At 44.5% G+C, this 27,526-nt stretch overlaps 1 protein-coding gene across 1 annotated transcript in view; it reads left to right on the top strand.

Moving 5' to 3' along the window:
• Positions 1 to 233: 233 nt before the first annotated feature.
• The window catches only part of VPS4B (vacuolar protein sorting 4 homolog B), a 41,916-nt gene continuing 14,623 nt past the window's right edge, over positions 234 to 27,526 (top strand). Inside the window, exons 1-9 of the mRNA XM_087707556.1 lie at positions 234 to 334; positions 3,587 to 3,698; positions 10,922 to 11,072; positions 13,054 to 13,121; positions 17,182 to 17,301; positions 19,881 to 20,037; positions 21,834 to 21,982; positions 22,230 to 22,311; positions 23,061 to 23,280. Of these exons, the coding sequence (XP_087563682.1) occupies positions 311 to 334; positions 3,587 to 3,698; positions 10,922 to 11,072; positions 13,054 to 13,121; positions 17,182 to 17,301; positions 19,881 to 20,037; positions 21,834 to 21,982; positions 22,230 to 22,311; positions 23,061 to 23,280 (1,083 nt within the window). The 5' untranslated portion in view covers positions 234 to 310. The remainder of the gene's footprint in view (positions 335 to 3,586; positions 3,699 to 10,921; positions 11,073 to 13,053; positions 13,122 to 17,181; positions 17,302 to 19,880; positions 20,038 to 21,833; positions 21,983 to 22,229; positions 22,312 to 23,060; positions 23,281 to 27,526) is intronic.

The following is a 27,526-nucleotide window of genomic DNA, read 5'->3' on the forward strand; positions in this document are numbered from 1 at the left end:
CGAGGGCGCAGCGCGGTGACGTCACACCGGATGCGGAAGAGCCGTTCGGGTCGATTTTTTTTTCGGCCGGCTGAAGGGACCGAATTGCGGAAGTTGTTGAGAAATCCGGGGCTGTTTGGGGGCCTTTTTTTGTGTGTGTGTGTTTTTTTATTTATTTATTAAGAGATAATTTCTGTCCCCGCAGAACGACGAAGGGGGGGGAAGGGGCGGAGTTGTTGTTTGTTTTTAAAGGCGGTGGGCGCGCGATAACAGGTCGTTCCTTTTGTCCCCCCCCTTTTTTGTTTCCCCCCCGCTCCTTCGCCCGCCCATCATGGCGACCACCCCCAACCTGCAGGTGAGCGTTTCCTGGCTTCGGGTGGAGTGAGGGGAGGGGGGGGGACGGGTGGTCGCGTGGGGGAAGGCGCCGCCCACATTCCAAAAAGGGGAGGAGCGAGGCGCGTGGTGGGGGGGAAAGGCGGGTCCCAACCGCTCGCGGGGGGGGGAGTCGTTCGCCGGGGGGGGGGGAGACCCTGACTTGGGGGGGGGTTGAGTCCCACCTGTTGCCCTCCGGGGTGGCTTTTACTCTGGTCCTACAACACACACCCCCACATCCCCGTGACTAATCCGGTAATAGGGAACAAGTTGCCCCCACCCGCAAGAGAAAAGCCCCCCCTCCCCTCTTTTTTGCCTTCATCGTGCCTTTACTTTGAATAGTTAAGTAGCTGGCCCCGTGTGAGGAACGGGAGGTTGCAATCTCTCTGATCCAACACACACACACCCCGTGACTAATCCGGTAATAGGGAACAAGTTGCCCCACTTGCAAGAGAAAAGCCCCCCCCTCTTTTTTTTTGCCTTTACTTTGAATAGTTAAGTAGCTGGCCCCGTGTGAGGAACGGGAGGTTGCAATCTCTCTGGTCCAACACCCCCCCCCCCTGACTAATCCGGTAATAGGGAACAAGTTGCCCCACCTGCAAGAGAAAAGCCCCCCCTCTTTTTTTTTGCCTTTACTTTGAATAGTTAAGTAGCTGGCCCCGTGTGAGGAGCGGGAGGTTGCAATCTCTCTGACCCAGCGCTCTCTAGTCCTGGATTTGTAAGCCCAGGAAGGTTTAAAGGAGCAGGGAGGAGGAGGAGGAGGAGGATGGAGCTAAAGGAGTGGCTGGAAGGAAAGGAAGTCACGTTACCAGGAGTTCAGATCCCAGATTTATTAGGGATCAAGAAGTGAAGGTTGAAGTTCAAAAATGCCTTGGGGCAGCTTCCGGATTGATGTTATCACCCTGTTTGTTTCTGTTCTGCAAGATCGGAAGCCTCCCTAGGTCAGAGTCAGAATGAGGGACCCGAAATTTGGGGTTTGTCCTTGTTGCAGGTAGTCCTCGACTTACAACCATTGGCCGAGTGACTGTTGGAAGTTATAAAGCCACAGGGGAGGGGGACATAGAGCCATTTTTCACCCTTAATGACCATAGCATCATTCCCCATGGTCACGGAGATTTGCATTCGGGCGCTTGACAGCGGTTTCAGATTTCATCCCAGTGTCATGTGATCCTCTTGCGACGACCTGACTGAGGGATGTCCCAAGTGGCAGCTCGTGGGCCCAGGTGCATCACGCACAAACCGTGGCCACCCCGGCTCCTCAAAGGCAAAAAAAAAAAGTCAGGATACGTCATGTGACATCACATGATGCAATCGAGTTTGACACCCGTGAGATTCACTTAACAACCATGTTACTAATTTAACAACTGCAGTGCAGCGATTCACTTTACAAATGTGGTAAGAGAAGTTGTAAAATGGGACAAAACTCAACGAATTTCTCACTTACCAATATAAATTTTGGGCTAAACTGTGGTGGTAAGTTGATGGCTCCCTGTATGTGGGTGGAGATGTAAGGAGTATTCTTATTTATTCCTCTTTGTAACCGGTTGAAGGAAACAATTTTAACTTAACTTGATTATGCCCCTGGCTCTGTACCATAATTGTAGCCACGTTTCTTTGAGTCTCAATGTTCTTCCACAAATACTTTAATTGCAGAGCCACACAGGAAGTATAGTGGTCATGTTTAATTGTATTATTAAACCAAGTTATTGTTTGATTGGAGGTGTTTAACATACAGCTAAAAAGAAAAAAAATGTTTATTACTAGTAGCATGGTAATGAATTAGTTACTCTTTCATTAATATAACTTTTATAATTTATAAATATAAAGTCACTTGAAAATACAGGTAAATATGCATGTACTTCTTGCAAAGTGATTATTACCTTATCACAATTTTAATGCAACTATTTTTCCAATAAATAATAATTAAATACTAATGAATTTTTTGTGTGGCATTATAAAGAAAATGTTTCCTGGTTTTTGCAAAAAAAAATTTATATTATTAGAATGTTGGAAACGTAAGTAGCTACTTTTAAAAAAAAATTTGCAAACATTTTTGGCACACATTTCATGTATTATAAAGAATGAAACATCTCTATGGTATTCAGGCCACATTCAGATCAATGAAATGTTCCTGGTGGTCATAATTTTTAACCATCACTATATCCATAATATAACATGCTAGATTTGGGACAATATTTTTCCCTTAGTAATCCCTTACAGAACAATTTCATTGCTTTCAATTGCAATGTGGGTGCTTCCTATAAGTAGGAATATAATTAAATGCAATTACAAAAACAAACTGACATATTGTATGAGGCAGGGTGGAATTGATTTAAATCAAGTTGATTTAAATCACAATTTAAATCACGATTTAAATCACTAGTAAAAAGGCTTGATTTAAATCAACTCAATTTAAATCATAATTTTTAAAGAGCAACTGTCATCTCTGGAACGAGCTCCCCATGGAGATTCGGACCCTCACCACCCTTCAGGCTTTCCGCAAAGCCCTTAAAACCTGGCTGTTCCGACAGGCCTGGGGCTGATGAGTTCCCGTCCCCGCTCGAACTGTGTGGCTGTTAATTGTTTTTAAATTGTTGTTGTTTGTCCGTTGTCTTTCTTCCTGTTTGTATCCCCCCCCTTACTTGGTTTGTGAGCCGCCCTGAGTCCCTCTGGGAATAGGGTGGCATAGAAATATAATCAAATCAAATCTCTCTCCCGCAGCAGCTTCTCCTCTGACCCACTGTTGACTTACCAATAGTCCCAATATTGCAGAATATATAGCTTCATGCTAAGCTCCGTTTCATGCTGAATAAACTAAATTATTAATGTATCTTAAATAGTAAACTATCTTTAGATAGATTTTTATTCCAAAAACATTTTATTAAAATAAATTTAATAAAAATCAAAAAATCCAATTTAAATTAAACATTTTTTACAAAAAACCATTGATTTTTATCCACCCTAGTATTAGATAATAAATCATCAGGTTAGAAGAGAGAAAGCTTCTACAGAAAGTTTGGGTCCTGGCAGGAATGTTTTTGTGGGATTCATAGAAAATAATGCAACATAAACAGCACACACAAACACACACACACACAAGATTTAACTTTCAACAATAGTTTAAAATGAACATGTAATGTAATCATACATTCTTGGGTTTGTATGTTGAAAGCCTATTTTACTTAAAGAACAATTGACCTAATATTCTTTTTTAATATTGTATTTTTTTTTCTAGAAAGCAATAGACCTTGCTAGCAAAGCAGCACAAGAAGACAAAGCAGGGAACTTTGAGGAAGCCCTGCGTTTGTATCAGCATGCTGTGCAGTATTTTCTTCATGTTGTTAAATGTAAGAGTTATGCCAAATATACGTGGCTAGAAATAAACTTCACATTCTTCTCTGTTTTAGAAGCAAAAATGAATGGACTGATCTTCCTAATGGCTTTTGGAACTTTTGGGATGTTTTCTAAAACTACAGATTATATTTACATTTTTTAATAGCCTCAAGAGAAAGATATAGTTAATTGTTTTGATTAGGCTCCTATCCTACTGTCCTTAAAGGATTCCCTTTAAAGGTAGAAATACTTAGTAATAAATTAATACGTTAATGTGTGAATTTTCCACGACTTTCAGTTGAAGTAAGATCATTAGCATTTTGAGGAAGAACTTAAGAATTTGTTGTGAAATAGATACTTAAAGAAATGTTAGTTGGCTATCAGTGAGAGCAAAAGGCAGAAAATGGATATATTCTCCTGTGTGCTGCTCCGGGAATCCAATCATGGGTTAACTTAGCCTTCTAGCCTTGAGACTGAGTATGCAAATATCAAAGTTACGCCTCCTCTGACTGGACTTCCGCTTCCTCTCCAGTCCTTATTACTCAGTCAAGCCTACGAGACTTATTTTCAACGCTCTCTTGATTAATTGCTAATTTTTCTAGGTTAAGGATGAAATTACTTGGTTTTTCACTGTGGATTTCTTGCTGGATTGGAGGTAAAGCGGCAGATTGCTGTCAGCAGATTCCTCCCTCGCTATTTCCCTTAAAGGGATATCGGATCGCTGCAGCTGGAGTGGGGCTTCTCCGCCTGCCCTCCCTTATCATCAGCGCGCAAGGAAGCTGAGTCTCCCAGCGCTGCCACCCCTGCCGGATAGCACCCGCCCGCGGGCGCGGTCAGATCCGAGGCTTTGGTTTGTCGGAGCGGGGCTTCCCCCCCTTCCCCGCCTCCCTCCTTTGTGCCCTCGCTGGAGCGGCTGCCGGAGAATTGCACGGATCGGCTGTTGGGAATTTCCCTTGCGGTTCCTTTGAATTTCGCGCCTTTGAAGCCGGTGACCTTATTTGGAAGCGCTTTTCACGCATGCGCTCTAACGCCTGGGATGAGAAGGCAGATTTTGTTCGCGCGCTTGAGTCTGCGCACTGCTTCCGCCCCTCCCTTTTCCCTCACTCGAGTTTGCTGACTCAGGGAGGAGGTCGCTTCTCTTAGTCTCTGCTTCCACGTGGCGTTCTTGGCGAAGTGCTTTCAATTGCATTCCTTTGTCTCGCTGATTGAGCTCTTTCAAACTCATATCATGGCTGATCAATTGCAAGGTACTGTCCGGCCAGTTTCTGAGCCCCGTTCCCCTGGCGAGGGAGGGGCCAGCCCTGGGCCCAACAGGGCCGCGACCAGGGCCTCTACTAGTAGGCCTCGAGCCTCATCTACTGTTCGGGATAAGTCGCACAAGCGCAAGGACAAGGCCAAAGTTCCCCCCAAGGCATCTGGGGCTCCCATTTCTTCCCCTCCGGTTTTGGTTCAGCAGCCTGTGTCTCCGGTGAGGGTTGTTGAGCAGGGTTGGTCTCCTGATATTCAACTTCCCCAGGGCCCTATTCCCGAGGTAGGGGCTTTCGGGCCTCGTTCTCCCCCAATTATTTCAGAGGCTAGTGGGGCTTCTCTTCGTTCACCTCCACGCGCTGGGCCCTCTGCCACGTTCACCCCCACAGCTGCAGGCCTCAGGCCTCTGGAGGGCCAGGATTTGGGCCTTTCTGCTGAATTCTACAGCATGATCTCAGAGGCTATTTCCAGAGGGGTGGATGCGGAATTAGCGCGTAGATCCCAGGTCTCCAGGCCTACTCTGGCCTACTCAGGCCTGGCTCCCCAAGCAGTACAAGGGGATTCTTCCATTCTGCAAACTGATCCTCCTTCCCCTTTACACTCTGTGTTTAGCGCACAATCTCCCTTAGTGGAAGAAGGTGAAATCCAGGATAGGGAACTCTCTGGTGACGAGGGCCTTCCTGTGGACCAGCCTCCGCCCCCTGGGCTTTTCAGGCACACTCTTTTCAAATCCCTGCTATATAAGGCCAAGACTACCACCCACATGGGGGAGGCAATTTCTGCAGAAAGTGCTGCTGTGGGCCTGGATGCCACCGAGCGGCTCTTTGCTGAGCAGGTGGCTCTGCAGGATTTATCCCATCTCCCAAGCTTTTTCTTGATTTAATCCAAAAGCAGTGGGATGAGCCGACCGCGGTTAAAGCCCCTGGGTCTGGTGATAGGAAGCTTTTCACATCTTCCCCAGAGTTGGAGGCCCTCCTGCAGTTTCCCACAGTGGATGCTCCCATAGCGGCTCTTGCTTCACCGGCATTAATTCCTTCTGAAATTTCGGAAGGATTGAAGGCCGAGGACCGCAAGGCCGAATCGGTCCTTCGCAAGACTCATCAGGCAGCAGCGTGGGCCTTGCGATCAGCCACTGCAGCTTCCTTCTTTAATAGGACTTCTTTAGTTTGGCTGAGACAGCTACAGGAAAGGCTGGATCCGGAGGAACTGCGCCTCCATCAGGATGTCACCAAACTGATAGCGGCCCTAGAGTTTTCTGCTGATGCCACCCTTAGCGCGGCGAAGTTTGCTTCCCGAGCCGTGGCTTCCAATGTGGCCTCTCGCCGTTTGCTCTGGCTCCGCCACTGGCAAGCTGATATCAAATCCAAGTGGCGTCTAGCATCCACGCCCTTTAAGGGCGGGGCCTTGTTTGGTTCAGTGCTGGATCCAATTCTCATTGAGACTCGGGACAGACGTAGGGTGCTTCCCTCCACAAGTGCCCGTGTGGCCAGAAGGCCACAGCCTTATGGTAGACGGCAGCCCTTTCGGTCTGGGGACTCGGGGTTTACCTCTGCCCCCTATGTCCCCAACTATACCAGGGGGTTCTCCCAGGCACAGGACCGTGGCCAGGACCGAGCCGGGGCCAGAGACAGGGGGCGCCAGCAGAGTCAGGCGCAGAGTAGACGATCATTCCGAGGAGCGGGCAACCGATCCTTTCGCAGATACCGCTGACTCGCAGGAGGTAGGGCCCATAGGAGGACGTCTCTTGGCCTTCGCCCACCGGTGGGCGGAGCTCACGTCAGACGCCTGGGCCCTTCAAGTAGTGAGTTTGGGTCTCACGCTAGAATTTCTATCCATCCCCCCGAGGAGGTTCATCAGGTGCCCTGTGCCCAGGTGCCCGTTAAAGCGGCGCCTTATGGACACCGAGATATCTCATCTTCTCACCATCAGGGCCATAGAGCAAGTTCCCAAAGGGCAGGGAGGCCTAGGGTTTTATTCCATCTTGTTCCTAGTACCAAAGAACTCCGGGGGATGGAGGGCAATCCTAGATTTGAAACAGCTCAATCAGTATATCAAATACCAAAAATTCAAAATGCACTCTCTAAAGAGCATATTGGCTTCCATCCGCCAAGGCGACATGATGACTTCCATAGACATCAAAGAAGCGTACCTCCATGTGCCCATTCATCCGGCACATCGGAAGTTCCTGCGGTTTCACTTCAACGGCCGTCATTATCAATACCGGGCCTTGCCATTCGGCCTCTCCTCGGCCCCGCGCACGTTCACCAAGCTTCTGGCAGTATTGGCAGCCTCCCTTCGCTCAATTCCAATACGCATCAATTGTTATTTGGACGACGTGTTGGTGCTGTCGTCCTCTCGAGATCAGGCCCTCCGAGACCTACAGGTCACGATGGACGCATTGCGGGACCATGGCTTTGTCCTCAATCTGCCCAAGAGCCACCTGCGCCCAACCACGTCCCTCCTTCATCTGGGAACCACCATCAACTCGATGTCGTGCGAGGTTTTCCTGTCCCCGGAAAGGAGGCAGAGCATATACCGCCTAGCGCATCATGCGCTATCCCATCGGCGAGTACCGCTGCTGTCGCTTTCCAAACTGCTAGGGAAGATGATCTCCTGCATCAGCGTGGTGCCCTGGGCCAGGTTCCATGCGCGTCCTCTCCAGTGGTTCCTGCTGCCCTTCCAAAGAGCGCATACCAGTCATTCCCACATCAAGGTGCAGCTCCCGGGCAAGGCCAGGCGGTCCCTGCATTGGTGGATGTCGTCCAGGCTCCTCAGGGGATGTCCATTCAAGGAGCCGGACCGCGTTCAAGTTACAACAGACGCCAGCTTATTCGGATGGGGGGCCCATGCCCTGGACAAGGTGGCCCAAGGTCGATGGTCGGATCAGGAGCTGGCGAACAGCATAAACTGGCTGGAGTTGCGGGCCATCCGTCTGGCTCTCCTGGAATTTCGGGACATTGTATCTCATCACCATGTGTTAATCCTGACCGACAATGTGGCCTCCAAGGCTCACATCAACCGCCAAGGGGGAACGCAGTCCAGAGCTCTGATGCTGGAAGCGGAAAGGTTGTTCCATTGGGCGGAGCCCAGACTCTCATCGATTCGGGCGGAGCACATCTCGGGCGAAGCCAACACTCAGGCGGACTGGCTGAGCAGAGCGACTGTGGATCAGGGGGAGTGGCAGCTCCACCCCATTCTCTTCCAGGAGCTCTCTCGCCGCTTCGGCCTGCCCGAGGTGGATCTGTTCGCTCACCCGCGCAACGCACAACTCCCCCGGTTTTACTCCCGATACCAGGCTCCGGGGGCGGAGGGGGTAGACGCTCTACGCAGCCGTTGGCCGGCCGGCCTTCTCTATGCCTTTCCTCCTCTCCCGATCCTTCCGTCGGTCATTCAGAAGATATTGACAGAACAGGCGGAAGTCCTGCTGGTCGCTCCAATGTGGCCCAGACGTCCCTGGTACGCAGACCTCGTCCATCTGTCCGTTTCGCGTCCTTGGAGGATCCCGGACGACAAGATTCAGCTCCACCAAGGGGCTCTCCGGCACCCGGGCCCTCAGCTGTTGCAGTTAGCCGTGTGGCACGTGAGCGGGAGATGCTAGCGGCCCTCCACTATTCAGACGAAGTCATCTCTACGATTCAGGCGGCCCGTCGCCCGTCGACTACCCGTATTTACGAAGCTACCTGGCAGGCCTTCTGCCGCTGGTGCCGACGCACCGGGGTCGATCCCATCAAGGCCTCGGTGCCCCAGGTTCTGGATTTCTTGCAGTCCGGCCTCAACAAGGGGTTGGCACCAAACACACTTCGCCGTCAGGTCACAGCTTTGTCAACGGTGGTCGGGGGGGGCCAAGGCCGCTCCTTATCCCAGCACTTGCGAGTTCGAACCTTCCTTAAAGGTGCTTCCAACTTTCGACCGCCGACGGTACATCGTTATCCCACGTGGGATTTGACCTTGGTTCTCAGGGCCCTTACAGCTGCCCCCTTTGAGCCTCTACACTCCATCAGCCTCCGCTTGCTGACACTCAAGACGGCTTTCCTGGTGGCCATAACATCGGCCAGGAGGGTGTCGGAGCTAGCAGCCCTTTCGGTTCGTGCGGATCTTTGCATCTTCCACCCGAACAAGGTAGTGCTTCGTTTGGATCCGACCTTTCTTCCAAAGATAAATTCATTGTTTCACAGAACTCAAGAACTTGTCCTGCCGGACTTTTGTCCTCACCCGTCTCATCCGCGGGAACGTCAGTGGCACCATCTGGATGTGCGCAGGGCTCTTCGTCGCTATGTGAAGCGCACGGCGTCGTTCCGAAGATCGGAGGCCCTGTTCGTCTCCTTCCAGCCATCTTCAATGGGACAGAAGGTGTCCTCCCACACCATCGGCCGATGGTTGAAAGCTTGCATTGCGTTGGCGTATGACACCCACTCCAGACCGGTTCCAAGGCGAATCACTCCTCATTCCACCAGGAGTGCGGCCACCACAGCGGCCTGGGCGACGCAAGCGTCCGTGGAAGAGATTTGCAGGGCGGCCACTTGGGCATCCCCCTCGCCTTTTATTCGCCACTACAAGATTGATGTCTTCGCCTCGGCCGAGGCGTCCTTTGGGCGGAGAGTGTTGCAAAGGGTCCTTCCGTCTGCGGAGGAGCCTGACCAGCCTAGCTCCCGCCCTGGGAGTTCATTGCTTTGATATATCCCATGATTGGATTCCCGGAGCAGCACACAGGAGAATGACCGTTGTCTTACCTGAACGGTCCTTCTATGGGTGCTGCGAAGGGAATCCAAACCCGCCCGCGGCTTCGGCCGGTCAGGGCTCCATTTGACTGTGACTAGTTCCTGACTGGACTTGACTCCGTAGTGCCGGATGACTTGCGGCTTGTTGAGGATTGACATAATGCTTCTTCGGTGGACTTCGTAATAAGAACTGGAGAGGAAGCGGAAGTCCAGTCAGAGGAGGCGTAACTTTGATATTTGCATACTCAGTCTCAAGGCTAGAAGGCTAAGTTAACCCATGATTGGATTCCCTTCGCAGCACCCATAGAAGGACCGTTCAGGTAAGACAACGGTCATTCTGTGTTGGGTGAAGAATGCCTCCCAAAAGAATTGTAAGATTAATTAATATTAATTAATAAAGATTAAGAAAGAGTAAGAAAAAACAATGAAGATAGGAAATTAATTAACTTGAGAAAGCAGGAGACAGAACGACTAAAAATGTGGGAGAAGATACATAAATAAACTGAACACTGAAGTTCAGTTAAGAGGTCAACTCATCTTGCTTATAATCTGTGTTTTGTGTCTTGCTACATTTTCTGGACTATCAAAAGACCATCTAACATTTCAAGGAAAAATTTTAGACATTTAGAAAGTTACTTAACTGAATGCACACTCCAATTCGTTAGAAATAATAAGTACGAATTTAGTTACTATTTAGTTTATCTCTTCTTATCCCATTTTATTTAGTTTTCTATAAAATTATGGTTTTTTTCCTCTTGAGAAAGGTCCGGTGACGTATAGAAGCTGTACATATTTGTTTGCTTATAAATTCCAATCTGTTAAAAATATCCTAATCTGTTTTGTCTTTAAGTTCAAGAACATGGCCAACGTTGTTTAAAAATCTGAGAATTGTTAAGCTATTCCAGAGTCTTAACTGAAAAATCAGCAAAACAAGACTCATTTATTCACTGATAACAATGCAAGAGCCGAGGTGGCGCAGTGGTTAGGGTGCAGTACTGCAGGCCACTTCAGCTGACTGCTATCTGCAGTTCAGCGGTTCAAATCTCACCGGCTCAAGGTTGACTCAGCCTTCCATCCTTCCGAGGTGGGTGAAATGAGGACCCAGACTGTGGGGGCAATATGCTGACTCTGTAAACCGCTTAGAGAGGGCTGAAAGCCCTATGAAGTCTAACTGCTATTGCTAATTTGTAGTGCTTTAAAGAGAAAGATTGTGTATGTGTGTGGTTTAAGTAGCTATTTCTTTAAGAAGTAAAAGACTTTTTTCTTATCAGATGAAGCCCAGGGAGACAAAGCAAAACAAAGCATCAGAGCAAAATGCACGGAATATTTGGACAGAGCAGAAAAGCTGAAGGACTATTTGAAAAAGAAGGAGAAAAAGCCTCTTAAACCAGTGAAAGAATCTGGACCGCCTGATGAAAAGGGGTATGCCATCTTCTTCGTTTAGTCCAATCGTAATATTCCAATTTATTCCTTATTGTACATATTTGTTCCTCTCTGTATCATGCAAAGAATTACCCAAAAATATTGTTGGATCTTAGCAAATTGTGGAAATATTACAGTATATTCTGCATTTTATATCAAATTTTTCTAACTCCAATTAACTTATATATCACCATTTTCCTATACATAGTCATTTTACTAGTTTCTGAAATATCTGGTTCTAAGAATTATATGCATTGTAATTTCTTTTAGTTTTTTCTTTCCAGAGGGGTTAGGAAATAACATAGAATAGAGTAGAATAGAATAGAATGGAATGGAATGGAATAACAGAGTTGTAACAGGTACCTTGGAGGTCTTCTAGTCCAACCCCCTGCTTAGGCAGGAAACCCTACACCACTTCAGACAAATAGTTAGAATAGAATAGAATAGAATAGAATAACAGAGTTGTAACAGGTACCTTGGAGGTCTTCTAGTCCAACCCCTTGCTTAGGCAGGAAACCCTACACCACTTCAGACAAATGGCTATCCAACCTCTTCTTAAAAACTTCCAGTGTTGGAGCGTTCACAACTTCTGGAGGCAAGCGGTTCCACTGATTAATTGTTCTAACTGCCAGGAAATTTCTACTTAGTTCTAAATTCCTCTTAGTTCTTTAGGATATAGTACTGAAGACCAGAGGTGGGTTGCTCCCAGTTCAGCCCAGATCATGTGAACTGGTAGCGGCGGCACGAGGCTCCGCCCAGACGCTTCTGCGCATGTGTAGAAGCAGCGCGCACCAGCAAACTGATAGTAAAAAAAAAAATGGAAACCCACCACTGCTAAAGACCCTGTGTTTTTTATGTGTGCATATATATAGATAGAGATAGATAGATAGATAGATAGATAGATAGATAGATAGATAGATAGATAGATAGATAGATAGATAGATAGATGATAGATAGATGATAGATAGATAGATAGATGTTGCATTTGGGCTGATAAATAAATAAAGGGAGACTAGTATAGATCTATTTCAAGCTATTTAGTTCTCATCACCTAGCCATACCCTTGCTGGGAATACATACATACATACGCACGCACACACACACACACGCACATATCTGAATGGACATACATCTTAGAATCTAGGACCAAAAACAGGGAAGGAATGGAGTTAAATATCAGTGAAGAACTTTTTGATTTTTGTTAATTAGGCCAGACTATATGGTTACAAACTTTTGTCTGGGGTATTTTGTAAACCGTTCCCATTTGCTGAATTGAAATCAGTTGAATGATGTTGTATCTGTTTCGGCTATCTTGGGATTGTGGGAGGGGGCAGTTAGACTTTGGATATCTGCCCATTTTTCCTTGCATTTTTTTAAGAAAAATTGTGATAAACTTATTGTTTCTAATCATGAAATAGCGGTAGAATATCGGATTGAATTCAGAATCAATGGCTGATGATATTGTTGGATCTGTTCCAAACATGATTTGAAATTGGATGCATCTATTGTATTCAAATTAAGTTTGGGCCTCAGTGCTATTTCCTGTTTGAAGGCAGGAAAACTATTTCCATGCTGTTTGGAGAGAGCTTTGTAACGACTGAACTTATTTGGTTTCTCCCTATAGCAGCAACAGCAGCTTTTCAAACTTTAACTCTCACACTTACTGGAAATCATGTTAAGAATAAATGTATGCCTTCCTCAGCATATTGAGAGATCTTGTATAATTTGGGAGGTGGGTGTTAGAAGAGTAAGTGGCCAGGTCAGAGTAAGAATCTACTTAAGAAAGACTAAATTATAACTTGTCTATAATAACTTGTTATTCCTTTGGTAATAATATACTTTAAGATGTATAATAACCCAAACCTACGGTATTTTTTGGTATGTTCTCTAAGGGAAGACTATTTGTGTTAGAAATGAATCAGATTTGAGCAAAATGATTTATCTCTGTTTTAGCTGTGTGCTTTACTTACACCCAAATTAGGAATGATAGTGATGGGGAAGGAGAATCAGATGATCCTGAAAAAAAGAAGCTACAGAATCAACTTCAAGGTAGCCTTCCATGAAGCTCTTAATATTTTGAACACAAATGTTTCTATCAAGTTGTCAGATGAAAGGTCGCAAGATATTACATATTAAGCGCGCTTTCCTATCACGAAATCTTGAAGTGGATTTCATAAGTGAAAAAGGCACACAAGATACTTTCAAACCTGATACCTATACTCTTTTGCTTCTTGACTATTTGTAAATAGTGATTCCTCTTTCAAATAATTTTGATTTCTTGTTGATCCCAGCCTTTCAGTTCTTATGGTGAGCAAGATGGTGGTTTGCTGCTGCACAGTGTACCAGATTCACTTTGCTTTTGTGGGAAGGTTAAGGAAAATCTTCATTATGAAAAAATTAAGGAATGTAAGGAAGAATTGCTGTCTTCCGAGGTGGCGCAGTGGTTAGGGTGCAATACTGCAGGCCACTTCAGCTGACTGTTATCTGCAGTTCGGCTGTTCTAATCTCACCGGCTCAAGGTTGACTCAGCCTTCCATCCTTCTGAAGTGGGTGAAATGAGGACCCAGATTGTGGGGGCGATATGCTGACTCTGTAAACCGCTTAGAGAGGGCTGAAAGCCCTATGAAGCGGTATATAAGTCTAACTGCTATTGCTATTTACTAGCATCAACCTCTGCCATCTCTTACGATGTTTTATGAGGACAATTCTATTATTTGTTCATTTACTGAGTGAAAAAGATTCAAAACTCCAAATCACGTGTGACAAAAGTATCTGAACTTTTGCTTTCAATAACTGGTGAGCCTCCTGGATCACTCAAACTAAAAGTTTCTGATAATGTTTAATCAATCTTACTGTAAATGCATATTTGGCTCGGAGGAGTTTTGGCCCATTCTCCTTTACAGACCGTACTTGGTTATTTCAGAACATTAACTTTTTGCTGCTTTAACCACTTTTTTGGCCATATGATTTGTGTGTTTTGGATTATTGTCTTACATTTATAACAATTTCTCTGGAGCTTCAGTTCACAGATAGATATCCTGACATTTTCCTGTGGAATTTGCTGGTAGAATTCAGAATTCATAGTTCCACCATTGATGTCAAACTATCTTGACTTGGAGATAGTGCCAAACGCATATCATACTGCCAGCAGATGTTTCACAGATGGAAGAAGGTTCTTATGCTGGAATTGTTTATCAAACATAACACTCTGCATTGATGCTAAAAAGTTCTATTTTGGAACATTGTCCCAAGAGCTTTCTGGATTCTTGACATGATGTTTCAGAAACTGTAAATAGGCAATAATGTTCTTTTTGGAGACTAATGGCTTTCTCCTTGAATCCTGCCATACACACCATTGTTCAATGTTCATTGACATTCTCAAAAGCAAGCCTTAAGTTCCTTAGATGTTATCCTAGATAACATCTAAGACTTCCCAAAGTATTCTTATTTGCTTATTCTTGGTGTGATATGGTTGGTTGACCATCTGATGATGACATTAAATTGCCTCCATTTATACATGATCTGCATGACAGTGACCTGGGGGAGTGCAAACTGTTTGGAAATAGTTCTGTAACAACTTCCTGCCTGGTGAACATCAACAACTGTTTTTTTGGAAGTGCTCAGAAACCTTCTTTGTTTGAACCATGCCACCCTTCTTGTGTTATGAAGAACAGACTTCTTCGATGGAGAATATCCAGAATTCTGTTCTTTGAATAATGTAGGAATTGCCCCTCCACCACTTAACTTCTGTTGGTTGAAATGCCGGACTCTAATTTTCCCTTCAAATGAAGTTATAATCCTAGAGATTCATATCCTTTTGCCACACTCAGATATTAACCTTTGGATCATTTTCCTCAACTAATAAACAAGCATAATGTTTTTGACCCCTTTATTTAATTTGGTTGTTTGTCTGGTTTTAGGACTTGCTTGGAGAAGAGATCTCATTTTAGTTCACATTTATGCAGAAATATTAAAAATTCAAATGCATCCACAAAACCTTTTAGCATCACTGTGCCTATGGTGAATTGGTATGAGGGGTCCTTGGTGTGGTTCACCGACAAAAGGGCAAACGACAAAACCGCGCCCGATTAAACCGCGGTGCCAAAACCGCGTGTTCTGAAGCGCTCCGACGAAGAGCGCTGAATTCCCTGCGACCAATTAGATCGCATAGATTAGGCCTCCTCCGAGTTCCATCTGCCAGTCAGTGTCGACTGGCGACTACACGGAGGAGAGCCTTCTCGGTAGTAGCTCCGACCCTTTGGAACAATCTCCCCGTGGAGATTCGTACCCTCACCACCGTCCAGACCTTCCGCACAGCCCTCAAGGCCTGGCTATCCCGTCAGGCCTGGGGATAAAGATAATCTCTCCCCACCCGAATGATGCATGAATGTTGTCTACTATTTTACTTTTATGTACTATTTTGTGTCTATTGTCTGTACCCTTCTTCCCCATTTTATGTAAGCCGCCCTGAGTCCCCTCAGGGAAAAGGGCGGCCTATAAATATTAATAAAATCACTAAAAATCACTAAAATTGCGCCAACAACAGCGCGGCAACAGAAGCACACTGTAAAACGAAACCTAACCCTAAACCTAACCCTTACCTTAAGTTAAATCGGCTTTCTGTCGCCGCGCTGTTGTAAAGCGCCCTTCTGTCACCGCGCTGTTGTCGGCGCGTTGATGACGTCGTGGTTTTAGCGACGCGGTTTAGTCGGGCGCGGTTTTGTCGTTCGCCCTTTTGTCGGGTCACGCCTTGGTGCTCTCTGAGCTTGCTTCTTTTCCTGCAGACGTTTCATTAACCAAACCAGATAACAACATCAGGGCTCGTAAGGAGTGCAGGTTGCTGTCAGTTTATATTCTAGAATATAATAGTAAGCATCATGTCAATCTTGGGCTACAAGTATTCTCCTTTATTAGAATTTTCATGAATTATATAAAAAGGCAGGGGGCTGTCTTACAGATTTCACAGCAATCTAAGGGCACGAAATAAATCTTCCCTGTTTACTTCTTGGGAGGTGAACCAATGTCTCTTGGTTCATTGTAATCAAGTTAAAATTCAGATTTACAGAAAAAACCATATAGGATCTTTACATTTTGGCAATCATTCAGTGAAATTTAGTGATAGCATTGTAGCAATTTGCATTTATTTTGGATTAGAATAGTATTTCAAGTAGAGAAATGACCATAACTTGATCGCTTGTTTTTGTCTGAAGTAAACCATAAATATGCTCTGGTTGCATTCTCCTATTGATTGTCAAAAAATTTCGTTTCAGATTCTACTCTAAAGGAGATAATTTATAAGGAATAATAGTATGGAATGTGATTACCTATGAGAGATTGAGATTTGAGATTTATTAGATTTATATGCCGCCCTTCTCCCAAGGACTCAGGGCGGCGTACAACAATTAAAAGAAACACATAATACGAAAGTTAAAAAAAATAATTAAATAGAATATCCCAAACCCAATTAAAATTGACAATACATTTTTAAAAAAATAGAATTAAAATTAACAATGATCAATCATTTATTTTGTTTTGTTCAGGCCAGACAGGCTTGCTGGAAAAGCCAACTTTTTACAGCACGTGGGAAGGACCAGAGGTCAGGGATTATACGAAGCTCCGGGGGCAGCTCATTCCCGAGGGAAGGCACTCCCACAGAGAAGGCTCTCCCCCTGGGGGTCGCTAGCCAACACTGTCTGGCCGACGGCACCCTGAGGAGGCCAACTCTGTGGGATTGCACTGGACGGTGGGAGGCTACCAGTGGCCGTAGGTGGTCTCGCAGGTACCCTGGGCCTAAGCCATGGAGCGCTTTAAAGGTCATAATTAGTACCTTGAATCGCACCCGGAAGACAACCGGCAACCAGTGCAGGCCTCCTAAAAGGGGTGTAACATGGGAGCACCTAGGTGCCCCCATGATAACCCGCGCAGCCGCATTCTGGACCAGTTGAAGCTTCCTGGGTGTCAAACTCGATTGCGTCACGTGACGTATCGTGATGTCTCACGACGTTTTTTTGCCCCTTGCAGAGCCAGGGTGGGTGTGGCCTGCACAGGATGCGTCTGGCCCACGGACCGCCAGTTTGACAGGCCTGACCTAGAGTCTTTTGCTTTACAGGTGCCATTGTCATGGAACGACCAAACGTCAAATGGAATGATGTTGCTGGACTAGAAGGAGCGAAGGAAGCCCTTAAAGAAGCAGTAATATTGCCCATTAAATTTCCTCATCTTTTTACAGGTGAGAGAAGCAAGTGAATACGCAACCAGTGCCTTCTTGGTCCAATCCTCAGGTTTTTTTCAGATAGAGAGTACAACTGAGGTCATTTAGCTTTCATAAAAGAAAGATACACGCAGTGTAAGTGCGGCAATATAGTTGAGAAATCTGTTCTCAAAGGAACAATAATAGTTACGGCTAAATGCAAGAAAATGAGTATATGGAGTTACCTGATTGGATGTTTTTGGATGACTTACATTACATATCTCTGTGGAATTTTATTGCTACGTTAATGGAGTAATAATCTCCATTTTTGTTGTATATTTGTTTTGTTCTTTATGCTTTACGTGCTTGAATAGACATTGCTAATTCTTGAACCAGTGGCCAAGATTTGTACTAAGAGCCGAGGTGGCGCAGTGGTTAAATGCAGCACTGCAGGCTACTTCAGCTGACTGCAGTTCTGCAGTTCGGCTGTTCAAATCTCACCGGCTCAGGGTCGACTCAGCCTTCCATCCTTCCGAGGTGGGTAAAATGAGGACCCGGATTGTTGTTGGGGGCGATATGCTGACTCTGTAAACCGCTTAGAGAGGGCTGAAAGCCCAATGAAGCGGTATATAAGTCTAACTGCTATTGCTATTGCTATTACTGATGAACTTGTTGGATACGGGAGCTTTCCATCAAATACGTAGGACTAATGTAACGTAGAGCTCAGGGAAGTGAGACTTAAGGCTGGAAACATCTAGATTAGTATCTCCCAATCAGCTTAATTAACTATATTTGAATATAAAATGGGCTGAGCAGAGGCAATAGGTACTGGCTGTGTTCCTTGAAGGGAAGAATAAAAAGTGATAATACTTTTCATCATCTAAATATAACCTTACTCTGCCAAGAAATTCTAACTACAAAGGCTATTAATCTTATTCGTTAATAGAAGTTCATAAAAACACTCAACTGGTTTCAGTTTCACTGTAGAGAAGATTGCTCAACATAAAATTTGTGTAATTTCATTACACAAATAAATAATCCTTGATTTGTAACAGTTAATCCTTGGTAATACTTGATTTACAACAGTTCATTTAGTGCCCATTCGAAGTTACAACGGTGACTCGTGAAAAAAGTGACTTACGACCATTTTCCACACAACCATTGCAGCATTCCCATGCTCATGTCAGAGGTGGGTTCCTACCAGTTCGGTAGAACCGGTTCGTCAAATCTACTGAACCGGTTAGAAGAGGTTCCACCAGTGGACCCGGAAAGCAGGCCACACCTACAGAAGAGGTTCCAAACATTTTTGAAACCCACCACTGCCCCCCCCACACACACAGACAGACAGACAGACTCACACAGAGAGAGGAAGGAAGGAAGGAAGGAAGGAAGGAAGGAAGGAAGGAAGGAAGGAAGGAAGGAAGGAAAAGTGTGAGAGAGAGAACACATGGCCGGCAAGCCACTCCTACCAGGTCACATGGCCAGCAAGCCACTCCCACAAAGGAGGCCACCCCCACAGAGTAGGTTCGAAATTTTTTTGAAACCCACCACTGGCTCATATGATGAATATTCAAATGCTTGGCAACTGATTCATATTTATGACGGTTGCAGTGGGATCATGTGATCCCTTTCTGCAACCTTCTGACAAGCAAAGTCAATGAGGAAGCCAGTTTCACTTAACAACTGTGGCAAGAAAGGTCATAAAATGGGGCAAAACTCACGTTACAAACAACTCAACCTCAATCTGGTACTATTGAAATACATTAGGATAATTAATTGCAGTATTTTAGTCAGTGTGGCTAAGAGTGTGGGTCTAATGACAATTGGGACAATTTCATTATTGTGATGAAGACATAATGTTCCAGGGCGAGGGTTGTTTTAACACGATGTTAATCCCCCATGTTTTGGGATTCTGTATTCCACTTCCAAGACATGTCTGTGGAATACAAGTAGCTTCTCCACTTTGTCCCTACGAGTCTCTATCTGGTGTTAGCTTTGGACAGAAAGAAATCCTGTTAAGGATGGTCACGTTTGTATGGATTGCAGGAACTCTCCCACAATGATCTCACCGGGGTTGAGTGCTGCGCAGAATTCCTGTGAGGACACATAGCCAAGTGACATCAGCTCTATCCAATTCACAATGCAGCTCAACTTCCTTCTCTACAATTAAGTTCTGACCTGGAATTAAATAACAGGGCCACTGTACTGACCAAGCTGTCCAGATTAAGCCTGCGCAATAATGGGGTGCAAAAGAGTTTTTTTTTTTTATTCTTAAAATATTTTTGAGAAGTGTGTGACTGTAAAAGAGCCGAGGTGGCGCAGTGGTTAAATGCAGCACTACAGGCTACCTCAGCTGACTGCAGTTCTGCAGTTCGGCTGTTCAAATCCCACCAGGCTCAAGGTTGACTCAACCTTCCATCCTTCCGAGGTGGGTAAAATGAGGACCCGGATTGTTGTTGGGGGCGATATGCTGACTCTGTAAACCGCGTAGAGAGGGCTGAAAGCCCTATGAAGCGGTATAGAAGTCTAACTGCTATTGCTTTGTGTGTGCTAAATTTGCATGCAACTTACTAGATTTTTCAAAAACACAATGTATCATGTCACTCGTTTATTTTTAGGGAAACGAACTCCCTGGAGAGGGATCCTTCTGTTTGGACCTCCAGGAACCGGGAAATCCTACTTGGCAAAAGCCGTTGCAACAGAAGCTAACAATTCTACATTCTTCTCTGTGTCATCTTCAGATCTTGTCTCAAAATGGCTGGGAGAGAGTGAAAAGTGAGTAGTAACCGAACAAACAATTTAAACATTTGAAATCTTCAACCCAGGAAATAAACTTAAATAGCCAACTGTTGCCTAACCTAAAATGTTCAAAATTGATCTAGAAATAATTACACTGTGGAGCAGGGTAGGCAAGTTGCCACTGATATCTGAGTAAAATTGCAATATTCTTGCATGAAGCTTTCTTTCTTCCCCCACCTCAATTTATTATATTCAATCTATGTCAGAATCCTAAGAAATAGAAACTATGTGTATCTCTGGTTAATTTATCCTTATGAGGACTGATTCTATTATTCTCCATCGTTCTGTCATGTATCACAAGTATCATTCACAGTAGCAAGAGCCATTTTATAATAGTTACTATTTTTATAGAATTATTCAGTGACAGCTATATGTAAAAAAACAAGAAAAAAACAGATTTATAATCTTGAATTTCTTACTGAGGAAGTAGTAAAACTGGAGTTTATAAAATAATTCATATGCCTGTACAGTATAAAGAAAATCTGATGGTTTTGCATCTTTCATGATGCCCATTGATGGGAAAATGCTAGGATCTAAGATAGCATTTTATCTTAAAATGAAAGAGGGGGAGGGGTGAATGCAGAATTGAATGAATAGCTAAATTAGCAATAGCAATAGCAGTTCGACTTATATACCTCTTCATAGGGCTTTCAGCCCTCTCTAAGCGGTTTACAGAGTCAGCATATCGCCTCCACAGTCTGGGTCCTCATTTCACCCACCTCGGAAGGATGGAAGGCTGAGTCAACCCTGAGCCGGTGAGATTTGAACCGCTGAACTGCAAATAGCAGTCAGCTGAAGTGGCCTGCAGTACTGCACTCTAACCACTGCGCCACCTCGGCTCCTAAAATCAAATTAACTGATTTTTTTTGTTGTTGTTGTCTTACACTATTCAGCAAAACAATGTGCTACTTATATATTGTTATGTTGTTGTTTTTAAATCTTTTGTCTGTATCCCCTTCCCCGGTTCGAGTTGTGAGCCGCCCTGAGTCCCCTTCGGGGGGAAAGGGCGGCATATAAATTTAATAAACTGAACTGAACTGAACTGTACTTCTCTGGTCAGCAATTTTCAATGTCTGACCAACATTGTCTAGATTTTGAGTCAAAACTAGGCATTGTTAACAATTTTATTCTCTGCTGGAAGAGGACAAATACCATCTTCTGCTCTCAGCAGCACTATTTTCAGAAAAACCATTCCCTAATATTTTCATCAAAATAAACATTTTTGCTTTTAATTACTGGGCTCCATGTCCCCTCAACCACTCATTGTCCATATTTGCTAAAACAGTGGAATGAATTGAATGTAAATTTCATGCAATTTTTATGTAATCGAGAGAAAGGACAAGGGAATAAAAAGATGTTAAGATGATTAAAGAATAAAGATAAAACAAGTCAGAAAGAAAGATGGTCTTAAGTATTTATCTTGTGGATTATTCCCCAAAACATGTGTCCTTCACAATTATTTATTTAAGAAATGTTTACGGCCATCCAATCCCTATAACAAGTATTTTTCACAAATTATCTAACTCCTTTGCAGAAAGGATGCTTGCTCTAGTGATAAAGAATTTATGACTTTACCGTTTAATTTGTGAAAGTGTGTATAAAGCAATTGAATAAAAGTCATTTTTATCTGAAATGAATGATATCTTAACTAAAGCTAGATTAATTGCAAAAGCTTTGAAGGCGTTCTTATGTATGGTAGATTAACATTTTACATTAACATTGTCTTGCTGCATCACTGCCTTTTCTTTAATATAATTCAAATTGCTTCCTAGGCTGGTGAAAAATCTATTCCAACTTGCCAGAGAAAATAAACCTTCAATTATCTTCATTGATGAAATCGATTCTTTGTGTGGTTCCCGAAGTGAAAATGAAAGCGAGGCAGCTCGGAGAATTAAAACAGAGTTTTTGGTTCAGATGCAAGGTAAGATTATTAAAGTAGTTGATTGCAGTACTTTAAAGCATGAGTGTATATTACGTAATGGCTATAAAATGCAATGGTGTTTAATGAGGCTACATGCATCAACGTATTTAATATATAATATGTGGAGCTGAAAGTTTTATGGTATATGTCAGCAACAGCAAAGCAGAGGCTGACAGTATATTTATTTCATAACCTTTTTGCTATACATTCTACTAATGGGCCCTTTTTAAATTCATTTGTTTTTTAGGAGTTGGAACAGACAATGAAGGGATTTTGGTTCTTGGAGCTACAAATATCCCTTGGGTTCTAGATTCTGCTATAAGAAGGAGGTATTGACTTCTCTCTTACGGTTTGAGCCAGAATGGACTGGAAAACTGATTTTACATCACAGTTAACGCATTTCCTTGTTTATGTAAACAGAAGATTTTTTGACATCAGCATAAATGAGGTGTTATTTTATCAATATCAAAAAAGGGCACCAGAGTAGCATAATATTACATTCCTATAATAAATAGCAATAGCACTTTGACTTATATGCTGCTTCACAGTGCTTTACAGCCCTCTCTAAGCAGCTTATAGAGTCAGCCTGTTGTCCTCAACAATCTGGGCTCTCATTTCACCCACCTCAGAAGGATGGAAGGCTGAGTCAACCTTCAGCTGATGAGAATTGAGCTGCTGGCAGTTGGCAGTAAACAGATGGATCCTGCAATACTGCATTCTAGTCATTGTGCCACCACAGTGCAGGGATGTAACTGGCAAATTTCTCTATTAAAAACATTAGTTTTGCATAACAGGAAGCAGTGACTAATAGAAAACGAGGACTGAAGCTCAAACTTGGCAATTAATACTGGAAATATTCTGCCTTAATTCTTATCCCCAGTTCTGGTTGCTGATCCAGGAATGTTATACCACAAGCGACTCCTTAGATTTAGTTTTTTTTATTTGCTGTCTTAAAAAAAATTGTTTTGATAACTGTAATTTAGATTAATAGAGGAGCGCGACCATCAGGTTCAGCTTTTGAAATGTTTTTATTATGGGCCTGGATAAGTGTTAATATTTGTGATTTTTATTTTTAAAGGTTTGAGAAGCGGATTTATATTCCCTTACCTGAAGATCACGCAAGAGCTTCAATGTTTAAGCTTCATCTTGGGACTACTAAAAATACTTTGTCTGAATCAGATTATCGGGAACTTGGGAAACGAACCGATGGCTATTCAGGGGCCGATGTTAGCGTCATAGTACGTGATGCTCTAATGCAGCCAGTTAGGAAAGTTCAATCAGCGACACATTTTAAGAAAGTGAGTAGCTGGATTTCTTTTCTTTTCTTGCCAAGAATAAAAAAAATACTGCCTAAGGCAGTGTTTCTCAACCTTGGCGACTTTAAGTCCCGTGGACTTCAACTCCCAGAATTCCCCCAGCCAGAAGAATAAAATACAAATTTTGCTGCTTGGTATAGAAAATGAAATATGAAGTGGTGGCAAGGAGAAGGCAGAATTGCTCAACTCTTATTCTCCCAAATGAGCTATATAAACCATTGCACAATAGGAACTGATATTAGATCAGAATTTCTGCTTAAGATTAATAAGAAATTACTCAGTCCCCTTAAATGAATGCAGGAGCCTAGCCTAACTGCATCCAAACTGTATCCATCTATGATACCAAAAAAAATAATAATGTGTTTCCTATTAACTTTTTAAAATTTGGGAGAATAGATTGGGTGCTAAAGGAAGATTAGGATTAAGATTAAATTTAAGATTAAGATTAAACAATAGCAGATGTCCCAATTTTCAAAAGAAAGGAGGAAATAGTTCTGGTGGACTTATTGTAATAATGTACAATTAAAAAGGTTCCTCACACCTCTCCACTATCCCACAGTTTGGGAAACTGTGTCCTAGCAGGATTGAGAAGTAACTTCATTGATTTAGAACAGTGGTTCCCAAACTTGGCAACTTGAAGACTTGTGGACTTCAACTCCCAGAATTCCCCCAGCCAGCTCTGCTTGCTGGGGGATTCTGGGAGTTGAAGTCCACAGGACTTAAAGTCGCCAAGGTTGAGAAACACTGGCCTAAGGGACCTGTTTTCTGATTCCATGTCTCTGAAATGCAACATAAACTCAAGTTTTGCTCACCTCGGTCTAATTTTGGAGTGCTAGTGGTGGAAAGCAAACTCAATCTCTAAGTTCTGTTCTTGGAGCAGAAGGGGATGAATGAAAGCAACAATTAGCTCATTAATTTAACTCCAATTTTTCCCCTAAAGTTTTCCTACAGGTTGGGGCTTCTTTTATAACTTTTTTTAAAACTTTTTTTTTCAGTTTTAAGAATTAGGGCCTGTTTCTAAATCCCAGATCTCTTGGGAGAGGAACTGTTGGAGATGCTAGTGAGAGAGTTAAATATCATCCTGCCTTTCCCAATCTCTCCATCTACTACCCCTTCGTTCTTTTACTACTACTAAAGGGGTATGTTTGGTATAGAAATATATTAGTGTTTATTAGCTTTGGCAATGTACAATGGAACAGTACAAAGATGGCAGAGAGGTTTCTTAGACTGTTATATTGTGGTCTCATCTGATACTAATATATACCTGATTTACTCTGGGCTGAAAACTGAAGTTTAATCAAAATGTTCATTTGTGGAATGTTCCATTCTTTAATAAATTAATTTGTAATATTATTGAGCGTTACAATAGCCCATGTGGGAGAAATATCCAACTTATTTTTCCATTTCCAGCGTTGTTTATGGGGGGTGGAAAGTGCTCATTTTCCAATTATGACTTGAATGATATACCACCAATAAAACATATTGTACCAGTTTTCTCTATAACATTTGAGGTGTTCTTGATGTCATTTTTCCACTGAAATTGCTCCATCTCTATAGTTATATTCACATTTTGTTTCTATTTAATAATAAAAGACTTACCTGTTTCGGTTCAACTGAGTTGTATGTAGTAGACTATACCTAACAGAAACTGCTAAATGTTCACTATTAAATATTCGGTATCAATTAGAAGATTTTCAAGTTCAATGAAATTCTGGACAGTCTCCCTCACTTTTCTTGTTGCAGTGCTGCTGACTTCAGAATATTGAAAATAACTGAATTTTCTGTAGCAAAAGACTTAAAAGATCTTACTCTTACCCTATGAATAATAACGTAAAGTAAATAGACTAGTGTCTCCACCAAGCAATTCTCCTGTGTGCTGCTCCGGGAATCCAATCATGGGTTAACTTAGCCTTCTAGCCTTGAGACTGAGTATGCAAATATCAAAGTTACGCCTCCTCTGACTGGACTTCCGCTTCCTCTCCAGTCCTTATTACTCAGTCAAGCCTACGAGACTTATTTTCAACGCTCTCTTGATTAATTGCTAATATTTCTAGGTTAAGGATGAAATTACTTGGTTTTTCACTGTGGATTTCTTGCTGGATTGGAGGTAAAGCGGCAGATTGCTGTCAGCAGATTCCTCCCTCGCTATTTCCCTTAAGGGATATCGGATCGCTGCAGCTGGAGTGGGGCTTCTCCGCCTGCCCTCCCTTATCATCAGCGCGCAAGGAAGCTGAGTCTCCCAGCGCTGCCACCCCTGCCGGATAGCACCCGCCCGCGGGCGCGGTCAGATCCGAGGCTTTGGCTTGTCGGAGCGGGTCTTCCCCCCCTTCCCCGCCTCCCTCCTTTGTGCCCTCGCTGGAGCGGCTGCCGGAGGATTACACGGATCGGCTGTTGGGAATTTCCCTTGCGGTTCCTTTGAATTTCGCGCCTTTGAAGCCGGTGACCTTATTTGGAAGCGCTTTTCACGCATGCGCTCTAACGCCTGGGATGAGAAGGCAGATTTTGTTCGCGCGCTTGAGTCTGCGCACTGCTTCCGCCCCTCCCTTTTCCCTCACTCGAGTTTGCTGACTCAGGGAGGAGGTCGCTTCTCTTAGTCTCTGCTTCCACGTGGCGTTCTTGGCGAAGTGCTTTCAATTGCATTCCTTTGTCTCGCTGATTGAGCTCTTTCAAACTCATATCATGGCTGATCAATTGCAAGGTACTGTCCGGCCAGTTTCTGAGCCCCGTTCCCCTGGCGAGGGAGGGGCCAGCCCTGGGCCCAGCAGGGCCGCGACCAGGGCCTCTACTAGTAGGCCTCGAGCCTCATCTACTGTTCGGGATAAGTCGCACAAGTGCAAGGACAAGGCCAAAGTTCCCCCCAAGGCATCTGGGGCTCCCATTTCTTCCCCTCCGGTTTTGGTTCAGCAGCCTGTGTCTCCGGTGAGGGTTGTTGAGCAGGGTTGGTCTCCTGATATTCAGCTTCCCCAGGGCCCTATTCCCGAGGTAGGGGCTTTCGGGCCTCGTTCTCCCCCAATTATTTCGGAGGTTAGTGGGGCTTCTCTTCGTTCACCTCCACGCGCTGGGCCCTCTGCCACGTTCACCCCCACAGCTGCAGGCCTCAGGCCTCTGGAGGGCCAGGATTTGGGCCTTTCTGCTGAATTCTACAGCATGATCTCAGAGGCTATTTCCAGAGGGGTTGATGCGGAATTAGCGCGTAGATCCCAGGTCTCCAGGCCTACTCTGGCCTACTCAGGCCTGGCTCCCCAAGCAGTACAAGGGGATTCTTCCATTCTGCAAACTGATCCTCCTTCCCCTTTACACTCTGTGTTTAGCGCACAATCTCCCTTAGTGGAAGAAGGTGAAATCCAGGATAGGGAACTCTCTGGTGACGAGGGCCTTCCTGTGGACCAGCCTCCGCCCCCTGGGCTTTTCAGGCACACTCTTTTCAAATCCCTGCTATATAAGGCCAAGACTACCACCCACATGGGGGAGGCAATTTCTGCAGAAAGTGCTGCTGTGGGCCTGGATGCCACCGAGCGGCTCTTTGCTGAGCAGGTGGCTCTGCAGGATTTTATCCCATCTCCCAAGCTTTTTCTTGATTTAATCCAAAAGCAGTGGGATGAGCCGACCGCGGTTAAAGCCCCTGGGTCTGGTGATAGGAAGCTTTTCACATCTTCCCCAGAGTTGGAGGCCCTCCTGCAGTTTCCCACAGTGGATGCTCCCATAGCGGCTCTTGCTTCACCGGCATTAATTCCTTCTGAAATTTCGGAAGGATTGAAGGCCGAGGACCGCAAGGCCGAATCGGTCCTTCGCAAGACTCATCAGGCAGCAGCGTGGGCCTTGCGATCAGCCACTGCAGCTTCCTTCTTTAATAGGACTTCTTTAGTTTGGCTGAGACAGCTACAGGAAAGGCTGGATCCGGAGGAACTGCGCCTCCATCAGGATGTCACCAAACTGATAGCGGCCCTAGAGTTTTCTGCTGATGCCACCCTTAGCGCGGCGAAGTTTGCTTCCCGAGCCGTGGCTTCCAATGTGGCCTCTCGCCGTTTGCTCTGGCTCCGCCACTGGCAAGCTGATATCAAATCCAAGTGGCGTCTAGCATCCACGCCCTTTAAGGGCGGGGCCTTGTTTGGTTCAGTGCTGGATCCAATTCTCATTGAGACTCGGGACAGACGTAGGGTGCTTCCCTCCACAAGTGCCCGTGTGGCCAGAAGGCCACAGCCTTATGGTAGACGGCAGCCCTTTCGGT

This window comes from Thamnophis sirtalis, unplaced genomic scaffold, assembly GCF_051295495.1.
Source record: "Thamnophis sirtalis isolate CommonGarterSnake01/CBP01778 unplaced genomic scaffold, rThaSir2_p1.2 scaffold_2, whole genome shotgun sequence".
Classification (NCBI taxonomy): domain Eukaryota; kingdom Metazoa; phylum Chordata; class Lepidosauria; order Squamata; family Natricidae; genus Thamnophis; species Thamnophis sirtalis.